Source organism: Pezoporus flaviventris, unplaced genomic scaffold (genome assembly GCF_033815535.1).
Source record: "Pezoporus flaviventris isolate CSIRO_AGI_PZ_B2104156 unplaced genomic scaffold, CSIRO_AGI_Pfla_v1 ptg000036l, whole genome shotgun sequence".
Taxonomy (NCBI): Eukaryota; Metazoa; Chordata; class Aves; order Psittaciformes; family Psittacidae; genus Pezoporus; species Pezoporus flaviventris.
Window position 1 is genome coordinate 7,119,473 of NW_026892584.1, and position 11,491 is coordinate 7,130,963.

General features: G+C 40.3%; 1 protein-coding gene across 1 annotated transcript; it reads right to left on the reverse strand.

Annotated features, from left to right (window-relative positions):
• Nucleotides 1-950: 950 nt before the first annotated feature.
• On the reverse strand, nucleotides 951-11,071 carry PSMA1 (proteasome 20S subunit alpha 1). The gene is made up of 10 exons (XM_061462994.1): nucleotides 10,933-11,071; nucleotides 10,088-10,132; nucleotides 7,223-7,324; nucleotides 6,626-6,729; nucleotides 5,695-5,783; nucleotides 4,887-4,957; nucleotides 3,834-3,963; nucleotides 3,022-3,101; nucleotides 1,798-1,902; nucleotides 951-1,298 (listed from the first exon to the last, which is right to left on the reverse strand). The coding sequence occupies exons 1-10, from the start codon at nucleotides 10,933-10,935 to the stop codon at nucleotides 1,242-1,244; spliced, it is 786 nt and encodes a 261-aa protein (XP_061318978.1). The 5' UTR covers nucleotides 10,936-11,071; the 3' UTR covers nucleotides 951-1,241.
• Nucleotides 11,072-11,491: the final 420 nt, after the last annotated feature.

Consider the following 11,491-nt stretch of genomic DNA (forward strand, 5'->3'; position numbering starts at 1 on the left):
ACCAAACCCACAGCCTGTTTTAAAACCTGTTCAAAATAGCACTATGCTTTATTAATAAATACAAGGTGTGAGTGTTAGGCTTTTGGGTTTCATGTTTTCATATGGGGTTTTTGGTTTGGGTTTTTATACAGTACGTTGAGCAGGTGATCAGGTTCCTGTGCACATCCAACCCAAAAAAATTTTTTACTCTTTTCAATGTGTTCGTGAGAATAACTGAAACAGGAGGAACCAACATGGAAACTGGAAAAAAAAAACAACAACAAACAACTGAACTCTTTTTGCTTAAAATACAGCCTCACACCCATTTTGCACTTTGGTAGCACCAACTCACTGAGCTTCCCTGGCACCTCAGTCCCTAAAGAAGCCACTGTTAGTCCACAATCTGAATCACAGCAGGCAGTTGATGCTCCTCAGTCAGACCATGCAGAACACGCTGAAGGAAGTTAGCTTATTCCATAGAACTGCAGGGGCTCCGCAGGTCAGGGAACCTGTGATAGGCATTTTGGGTGCTTCTCTCCTTACTCCAGTTTAGGCCATCCTTGAGCTAGAAGCCCCCTCCTTACCCATGCCTGGCTGATGGCTCTAACCAAGTGATACAGTTTAGCTGCAAACAGGCTGGGATTTAGTGAAGCAGAGAACTCAACCCAAACACAAACTGGTTGACAGCTTTCAGCTCCTTCAGCCTGCAACATTTCTAGTAAACACCAGAAGTGTCTTTTCAAGTTGAGTTTGAGACAACGACAAGACAACGCTGCATCCTAGCTGTTCCGTGACCATTGTGTAGTCTTGTAGGCATTTTAAAGTCCTCTCAGTTCAACAAAGCACCATATTTATACACAGTAAGTATATGCTCATTCTGAGAAATGATCAAATACATTATGACACCTTGATACAGAGTAATTTGAATATTTGTTTGTTCAGATTAAAAAAGAAACCAAACCCACAGCAGATTCCAAGAAAGCGATTTATTTCCACTTGTTCTTACAAGTTTAAGACAGTATACTTTTTATTACAAAACAGTTTCATGTACTATTTAGAAAAGATTACAACTTTCTTGTGAAACACCCAGTTATGACCTCCTGTGTACCTTTTAAGGATAGGTGGGTTTGTTTCTTTCTTTTTTGAAGAGTAATCCTCAGATTCTGTATGGGCAGAAATAGGTGAGGATAAAGTTACCAGCAAATGGATAAACTTTCCTGTATAATTGGACATACATTGATAGAGAGGAATTCATCCACCAACTAGTGCTCCATCGGCTCCTCTGCCTTTTCTGCAAGGTCATCAGCAAGTGGAGCAGGCTTGAAGAGGAAAAACAAACAAGTATTTTAGGAAGGCAGAAAACACCACTTTACAAATAAATCAGCTTTACCCTGGTTTGAGCTCAACCAGTGGCAAAGGCAGCTCATGTCAGCAAATAGCTTACAAAGTAGCAATACCCAAATTAAGCATGGGACGGGACAGAGCATCTTGCTACATGCATGAAACATACACAGCCACTTCTGCTGAAAAATACTGAAAACCTGTACTTGATCAAAGATGAGCAAAGATGACATTGAACAGTGTGGTGCCAGTTCAGCATAAACTGATTTAGTAAGTGTCTTAGTTTCCAACTAAGGTTATATGATTTTCATATAATAACCAAGGTTATATGGTTTTCATATAGTAACTTCAAATTTAAAAAATCCTATTCCTAAAACTACTAGAGTAATAGAGTTAAATGTTGTAAACACAAATGTGATAGGTCATATATCACAAAATGCTGTCTTTCGACAAAGCCTACTTATCTAAACGACACACCTTTCTCTGTGGCCTCTCCTCAAGACCTTCTAGGAATGGTGCTACATCATCATCGTCATAGATGGTGAACTCCGTGTCTTTGCCAACAATTCCAATGGAAACATTCTGTCAAGCGAAGTTTTGAAAGAAATGTGAAGCAGTCTTCTGCAAATAAACTCTGGCTTTACAGTTGTGAAACAGATGTAAAGTTCCTTCCCATGACAGAGAGACTCACTGTGCATTCTGTGTCAACTTAAGGGGAAAAAAAAATAAATCCAGAGACTCCCTTTTTGGCAGATTTTACTGGGAAAGGGAGGCAGATTTATACCCTACAAAAGCTATAACTTTTCAAAATCTTACAATTAAAACCACTTTTTAAGGCTTCTAATTTCTTTTATTTTTTCTTTTTAATAAGATACATGATTTTTCAAACTCAACTATTTCAGTCTTATTTTGGATTTTCGTTATTTTAAGAGTTCTAAAAAACAAGGAGGGCTAATAACAAAAGATAAACATGGAAAAGGGCAGATCAGCCACAAGCAAAACACCAACTAATGGATACCCTTAGAATTTTCTTTTTCGACAGTTACTTTATTGTCAGAAGTTTCTGCAACTTTTGATGCTGGATATTCAATCAACTGTTTGTGCATTACCTTCCCCCACAAGCCAGGTGAAATACTGACTGTGCTTACAATGCCAAGTTGTGATTCTAGTTGCATATGACGCATCTTAAACATTGATCAAAGTTTAAAATAATGAAGCCACCATGTAAGCGGCGAGGAGAAGCAGACAGGCCAACCCAATATGGGTGATAAGCAACTTCTACTTTATTTGTGACGCAGTTCACACATATATAGGAGTGGTATTCAGCCACTCCTCCTTGGCACAACAGTATTGGTTAGCCCCACACAGCTTCCTCCACATTCTCCTCCCATGTCCGGTCTCCGGCTACCTGTGGGGGCCACCCCCTGCCTTGCTTGCACAGTCCTCCAGAACTCTATGGTCCTGCTCTTAGAGTCATTCTGCAACACCACCAGGGAAGCAAGGTCTTATTTAGAGGCAATATCACTTTTGATAGGAAACTTAAATCTAAGACAAGTAAGGACACTGTAGATTAACTGGTGACATGAAATTATCTACCAGTATTCAGCTTTCAAATTTCAGTGCCAGCCATATTTCACATGATTTTGTCAGAGTTATTTCTAGTAACAGTAAAATTTCTTGATGAGAAAACCTAGTTTTTACCTTGGTGGTCAGATCCTGTTCAGCAGGAAGAGTCTCTCTCAGGGCACGCAGTCCATGTTTAACTAGCTCATTTAGATTGCCTTCAAATGAAACCAGAAAGACATTTACAAACTATATGCTATTATCTCTAGGCACTCATTTTCCCTTCTTCGCATTCCTAGTTGATAACCAGAAAATCAGCTTGGCTAACTTGACTTCCAGAGCTCCTCTCCTTTCTGGTACTAAACACAGAGCTTGTTTGACAGGTGTAGGTAGCACTGCACCAGCTACTAAGGAGAAAAAAAAGACTGCTACAGCTGAACCCAGGACAGTAAGTGTATCTCAAGAAACAAGCCCTTCCCTAAACTTGAGATTGAATGCATCTAGTTTTGGTACCTGCCTTGCCACCAGTGCATCCAGTGATAATCAAGTTGTTTTTTTTTAACCCAAGCAGCTATTCAGTAGTCTCCTCCTCACTATTTCATGCAAAAATAAATTCACCTTTTTCAAGGCACCACTTAAATAACTACCCTGACATACTATCCCTGCTCCGATATGGACAGAATTGTCCTTTCCCTGGGTTAAACAGGGCAGAGGCCTTTTAGGTTTGTTTTTTTCTCTGCTTTCCTGAGCAAAACTCTTTTCATTAGATGTAATAAGCACACAAAAGTTAAGACATGAAAATTTGTAACTTTCCTCTACAATTTTGTCTTCATGCAGATTTGCACTTACACCAAAATTTGGCTCCCAGAATGTGAAAGAATGGAGCAGTAGTAGAAAACAAACTGCATAATTGATGAATACCATTAGAAAGACAGGGTTTCACTACTCACAGTCAGTAAATTCAGTCATGTGCCTTTCCAAGTAAGTTCGTGCCGATTGTGAACGAGCACCAATAGACATTGCTTTGCAGTCAAAATAGTTTGCAGAGGGGCAAGTCTGGAAGATATGAGGACCCATATCCTACAAAGAGAGAAAGAAAACCAACACACAGAATATAAAAGAAATGTATAAATTCACATCAAGCCTGCTACTGGAACACATGGTATTTTCTAAAACAGTCTTGCTTCATGGCATATCACACAGTTTATATGTATGCACATAAATGCATTTTATATTGCTTATCATATCACTGTTATACAGTTCCTTCAAAACTACTGAAAAAAAGCAATAATCTAAAAAAAAAAATCTATTAAAAAAATTCTTTCTTTCACTTTGTTCATTAAAATGCAGTTTTTATGTGGGCAGGATAGCTGTCACTTAAACAGTTCCTTAAACAGTACGATGCTTACGCATGCTTTCTTCTTTGTGGCTTGCAGCAGGGATTTCACACACATTCCATCTTATCTGCAAAGAACTAAAAACCTGCTGTAGGCTTAAACATCCCATGCAAGATTTCAGGCAAGATGACAATTTCCTTCAACCTTTCTCACGTCAAAATTCTTGAGGTCAGAGATTCTGTGTGTGCTGCATTAAGCAAACTGCTGTTGCTAAACAAGTAAGATAGAGGCCAGCAATGATTTCCACATACATTTTTTATTGAAAACATTTAAAATATTAGTTCACAAATCTTCACAATCAATAGTAAAATAATTACTATAATTGTGGGATCAACACTTTGATCCCTTAAAACACAAATCTAATTTTTGCAGTAAAAAGTTGTTCATTTTTGCAAATGTACATTTCATAAGTGTACACAGAATTAGCTATTCAGAAGCATTTTGAAAGTTATATTTTAGGTCAAGATACAGAAAATTATTTACTTATTCTGAGAATTTTGATAAGTCTGCCTCTTCCATCTTCCCCTCTTAACATGTATTTGTTGTATAGAACTGCATTAAGCACATTTTCTTCTAGATCAGTAGTAACTACTGAAGCTTACTTACATCATAACCTGCAATGAGCAGTCCTACTCCATACGGTCTCCTGCCATAACGCTGTGTTGGTATCTGGGTTTCTTAAGAAAGCTAAGGAAACAATCTCAAAATAACATGCTAATTACCCATCTGCCTAAGCCAAGCAAAGATACACCAAAATCATTATACAGCCTTAGCAAACCTTCCTGAGGAGTGAAGACTATGTTCAAAAAAATCCCCAGATCTCACAATGTACTGGAATACCAATTTCTTTTCCATCAGAACAAATTTAGCAATTAGCTTTTCTGAAATAACTCAGTGGTGCATTAAACCAAGTAATACAAACACCTCACCTGATGCTGCACAGCCTCATTTAATTTCTTATCTCTTTGAGCATTTTCTAGGCACCTGACATCAGAATACAAGGCCTCAGCTGTGTTTCACAGAGAGACAGAAGTTGCCACAGGATAAAAAAAAACACATATATGTGTGTGTGTATATATATATATGTATCCCAATAAGCAACTACAATCCAGTAAGTTATCCTATTTTGGATGGTGCAGTCACCTCTTCTCCCCCACCTCCAAAGGCATGGCGCTGTGTAACAATAAAAAACAGTGCCATGTTAAATGCTGCATAGCACTTTATTGCTTCCCTATCAGTTCAGTGCACATTATGGGGTATTCTCTGAAAGAATACACAAGCTATGTGACTAAACTTTGAATTAACTCTTTTAATGTAAATTGACTTTTAAGCTGGGATATAGGAAAATAATTTTATGAACATATATGAACAAGTAAAAAGCTATAAAAGTGATACAAGTGTAAAAAAAGGATACTGCTTCCAATTAGTGACACTAGGCGAGAAACTGGCAGAGGTCTATCAAACACAAATCTAGAATCCAGACATTCCTGACGCATGAAATTGCTAAGAGGAAAAAAAAAAAAAAAAAAAGAAGGAAGGGGGGAAAAAAGAAAATCAAACCAATGCAGAGATCAAAGTCACAATGAGTTTCTGTCTCAATACTTGTCTCTTAATAAAAGCATTTTTGTTTCAACTCTGCTCCTTGAGAAAAACAGTCAAAGGCATTCCATAATTTCATTTCATCATGACCTATCACTGTTATTTAAAGTTGACCACAGGTTTGAAAGAGTATTATTGTATTTCAGCCATACAAATGCAAAGAAGGTAGAAGTTCACGCAGGCAACAGACACCATCTGGAAAAAAGCCACAGTGAAACGGTAACACTTCTTTGTAATGCTACAGCAACTTAGATTTATTTCGGAAATTTCTTCTAAGCCCTTTCCTATCAAACTGAGGAAGACTCCTCCTTCTGTGTACATTTACCTCATTTGATGAAACTATATGGCCAGCAGGTAAAAAGCAAGCCCCTCTGAAGCTGAGACATGCAGCAGTGTACTTTTTTAATAACTTTCTTAAATGTACATACACAGAAGCAGCTGCTAGCGGGATCTAAGTGATGTACTTTCTCTGACTGCTTGGAAACTCCATCGCACTGAGGAAACCAGACAGGACTGTCGTACTAGTAACAAAACCAAAGAGCAAAATTTTGGGCCAAACAAGTGAGATTTCTGCCAACTAGTTAAACATCTGCCAGAATTTCATGCTGAGGTCTTTGGCATAGTACAATACGGCAGCAATTCAATACTAATCCTTAGCTGACCAGAAAATTTCATTTGCAATAGTGTACAAATGAACTTTCACTCATTATTGCAGAACCATGTATGTCAACAACTAAGATACTCACCACAAGAGTCTTGCATCAGCAGTAAGTCCAGCAATTGAGATACCAATATGGTTGTCAACATACAGGATTTTTTTCTGATGAGCTGCGAGCTCAGACTGTGCTCTCTATGCATAAAGGGAAAAAGCAATGTGGCAAACTGAACAGTTTGCAAAGCACTGTGGAGAAATCTGCTAACATTTACAGCAAGAACTGAGTATGATCATGATACGATAAAACAAACAAATTTATGAACTTGCAACAGAAACCTATTTCCACTTCATCAGGAAACTGCCAGAATGAAAGAAACAACAGACACTCAAGCCTTCGGAAAAGAAGTAGTTTTACCACTTAATAATTAATGAAAAAAATAAAAGATTAAAAGAAGAGGAACACATCTTTTAAAGAGAAGTAAAATCTTTCACTCACTTCCTTCAAAATTTTATGAAAATCTGCTTTACATAGGCACTGAAAATATTCATAGTCTGATACAGATACACAAGCAAAAGGAAGCTGGGATTGACTGCATTCACATAAGAGTTCAGACTGCGCAAAACTGATTTGCCAAATCAAAACTTTTCTACTAATATCACTGTCCTGAGAACACAGGTTTGATGTTACCTTGAGAGCAACCAGGACAGCATGAGTCTTTGACTTCAGCCCCACAGTAGCTGAGCCTTGTTTCACAGCTTCCATGGCATATTCTATTTGATGAATTCGGCCCTAGAGAATAAAATCAAAAGTAATCATTCTAATGTTAGTAACCTGAATCAAGTTTCAACAGTTTTTGGTTTTCAAACATTTCATTCCTCCACCCCAATTTACTGCATAACTGTTTAAACCGACAATAGACTTCCTCAGTTAACTTCCACAAACACCCCACTATTAACTGCCAAAAATCTGGCCAAAAAAAGGGCAAAAAATCTTGCCATTATAAGACTTCTGTCACTGTCTTCAGAGGAATCAGTATTTGACCAAGTGTGATTCAAAGACAGACCTTCCAGCTGAAGTTGGATGCTTAACGTTTAATCGAGTTTCATGAAGAAATAAGTCTTATGCAATTGTTGTGTCTCATTATCCATTCCCTAATAACTTCTAAACAAGTTATTAGTCAACTGCAGTAAAGTCTGAAAGAGGAGTAGAGGTCTCAAAGACATTTAAGTCCCCACAAGTTCTGCAAAGGCAGCCAAGAGCTTTGGAAGAAAATAAGACAATGTCCTTTTAATGCAACAACTGAGGGCAATACAACCCATGTTCTAGACTCTAGTTGGCCAGCCTACGTCAAATAGTCGGCATGTTCACTGCTGATGTGCAAGTACTAGAATTACTGACCACAGCACACAGTTGCATCTCACCAGTTGTGATGGAGTTCCTACAGTGAAACGTATACGAGATTACAGGAAATCACCTTCTATTAACTTGTTGGGGTTTTTTTTTGGTACAAGGCTTTTCACTTAATTTCTCTAGAGAAATGCAAAGTCTGCTAGAAGTTTAAAATACTCTACCATCTCATTTCATCCATAAGTTATAAATCAAATTTCAGTAACATAGGATATTTCCTGCCCAAGAGCAGTACGGAATCACTGTGAATACTGTCCAGCAGTATGGAACACTGTCCAACATCTCTTTATCAACTTTCATGAATGACTTGCAAGGCTGTAAAAGTGCAAAATCCCTTCTAGCCTTTAATTTCTTATTTCCTTTTCTTTATAACAATATTTTAAAACCTCTCCCAATAGAAAGTGATTATTCTTTGCTCTTGTATTAAGAATTATTGCAGTATCATATCACTGCTTCACCTACAGGACAGTATGGAGCAGTAATTGCAGCACACCAGCAATTTCGAATGTCTTTTTTACAAAAGGTATCAACACTATCCAAATTTTCAAGGCAACTTATGGAAAAAAAATGTTGATGACTTCATAATATCTACTTAAGGTGTTAAGAGAATGCTATAGTTTTAAAAGTAATTTTTAAAGTTTTAAAGATCGATTTAGAAAAAAATAAAAGTTCCTGATACAGAATCTGCCAGAGAAACACCATCGTTAAGAAGGATAAACCAGTTCAAAGCCATCTACAGACACCATGGTACTGACTAAAAAACATTCCAATATTCAAGGTTGTCTTCATATAGGATGAAACGTAGGATACATGCTCTATTACAACGTATGTTGAAAATGTATCTTTAAACAATACTACTACATGACCATGATTTTCAGTATTAATACAAACCCACAAACTAAGGTTATATTTTTACAAGAATACAATTTACTATTTGCATTTAAAATAAAGCTTTAGTTTTGCTATCGCTAGAAACAAGTCAATTTTCAAGACTGTTTTTCCATTAGTATCCTATCTTAAAATGTCCATACCAAGAGAGGGGGCAATATTAAACACCTGAACTGACACTTGCTTTTAAACCTCTAGAATATTTATTTGGAAGCCAACACAATCTATGCGAGTTTCAGAACACACCAGATATATTTTAATAGCAATACACAATAAAAAAGCGATTTGGAGGTAATAACATTTCCAATTTAGGAGTAAATCTCAATATAATCCTGAAGACAGAGATAGTGTGAAGCCTCCCTGACATTCAACAACATGGGAAACAGCTGCAGACTTCATACCTGAAGCACAGTGTTAACTGCATTATAAAATGGCATTTAACCACTCACACGTTCTAGCTCTCAACATTATCATTACAAGTTTTATACATTGAACTTACTCAGCAGACGTTTTTTAACCATTTCAATTATGAAAAATTAAGATCTGTGAATTCATACTACAAAAATCAGTGTCTCAGATTCCACATTTCAGACTGCCACATGGGTACAGTCATTCATACAGGGGCTTACTGTAAGCCTACAAAAATTGTGTAATTGTGCATAAAACCAAAGATAATCTGAAAAAAAGCCACAGATAATTTTTATTCTGAAAAATCTGAATACAGTAAAGCTCTTAAAAAAAAAATAGTTCTTCCCAACTGTAAACCAAATAGTTTCTTTCCAATATTAGCTAGTGAAAAAAAGAGAGAATGACCTAGCAGTAGCTTTAACATTAGGGAGACTTAAGCTCAGTTTCATGCTTTTTCATATCTTACTTAATTTTTCATTATAGGTCTGTAAATCGATCATACAATCACAGAATGGTTTGGGCTGGAAGGGACCTTTAAAGATCATCTATTTCCAAGCCCCAATGATAACATCTATTTTGTACCTCATAGGTACATTCAGAAAACAACGGCCTTAAGTACTTTGAGGTAACATGGCCCACCTAAGCATCACTCAGGTTCATACACCAGAAGCTCAGAGAGGTGTTAATGGCCTTGTAGAAAGCAGCAGCCTACAAAGCCAGAGGGAGCAGACTGCGGCAAGCTCTAGGCACTTGAACACAATCTACACTATTGCGATACCACTTCTGCTAGAGTGGAAGAAAACCAAAAAGCTAGGAAGAAGTCTGTTAGCAAGCTTACAAAGATTTTACCTGTGGGCTCCAAACTGTAACATCATTGTCATACTGGTTGCGAAACTAGAACAAGCAAAATAAAATCCATTAGTGGCTTTATAAACTGGCAGAGTACTCCCAAGCAAATCATCATGGAACGGTTTGGGTTGAAAGGAACCTTAAAGATCATTCAGTTACAATCGCCTGCCACGGGCCTTCCTCTAGATGAGGCTGCTCCAAGCCCTGTCCAACCTCAAGTTCTGGCCGTTTTGTAACAGGGCCCCCTACACGACGCATCCGCTCCCAGGCCTGAGGCAGGGACCGCTCTCCGGCCAAATCCCTTCTGCAGCTGGAGCATGCGCTGCGCTGGCAACGCGAGTCCCGGAGCATCCTCAGGGCATGGCGAGACCATGAGGGGCGCGAGACCCCGGTGCCACGCTGGGAGGGCCACGGCTGCTGCCTGTCCCGCTCCGCGCCGGGGTGAACGATGCTGGTCGGCCAGCTCCGGGGGCCGCCTGCAGCGCTGACCCTCCGCTCTGCACCGTCACGCCGGGCCGAGCCGGGCCGGGCAGCGCCGCGCTGAGGTGGGCCAAACGGGCCGAGCCCCACCACCGCCGCCGCACTCCCCTTCCTTCCCTCCCTGCCCCAGCCCCGCTGAGGGGAGCGCGACCTCCACCTTCCCCGAGCAACCCCGTCGGCGAGGCTCAGCCATTGGCCTGTCCCCGGCCCGCGGCGAGCCCGGCCCCGCATGGCCCAGGAACTGCTTACTCACGGCCCCATTCCCTCCTCCTCGCCCTCCCCTTTCCCCTGGAGCTCGCTCCGCAGCCCTGGCAGGGAGCGCGGGGTGCCCCGGCCCGAGCTGGCCTGGCGCGGCTCCCTCTCACCATCCTTCTTCCCCCGAAAGCGGCACGGGCTCCGGGGCACCGAGAGGACACCGCTCCGGCAGCGATCGCTCCGGACTGGAAGCAGTCAAGCAGTGCTAGTCGCACCTCGAGTCATCGATGGAGCGCACGGCAGCTCGCCTCGCCCCGCCCCGCCCCAGCAGCATGCGCGGTGCCGGGAAGACTCGCAGCGGCTGGTGGCCGGCGGAGGATGTCGGGACGCGGAGGCGCTGCAACCGCGGTTCTGGTCATGGCCAGGTAAACGAAATGCAGGAGCCGCTGTGCTAAAAGTGCTGAGCGGCGGCACTGAGCCTGCTCTGCCCGGAGGCTGTGATTGCTCAGCGCTCCTGCCCCTCGAAACAGCGCAACGTGTCTCTTCAGGTTCCTGCGTGCAATAGAAAAGTTTCGTTAGCTGAGGAAAACTTGCATTTTGGAATTTGAAATTCATCTGTTTTTATCAATAAACTCGAGCTGTTGGTTTTGGAGAATCTGTAGTGTTTTTAAACATACTGAAGATAAAGCCACTGACATAAGATAGGATCATTTGATATTATCCCGTTTT

Excerpts from the sequence above, each read along its gene's own strand:
- PSMA1 (XM_061462994.1), bottom strand. Across the intron at positions 3,102-3,833 it reads CATGACTGAATTTACTGACT|GCAATCTAAATGAGCTAGTT; the intron begins GTGAGTAGTGAA and ends TTTCATTTGAAG. Across the intron at positions 1,903-3,021 it reads AACAGGATCTGACCACCAAG|AATGTTTCCATTGGAATTGT; the intron begins GTAAAAACTAGG and ends TTCGCTTGACAG.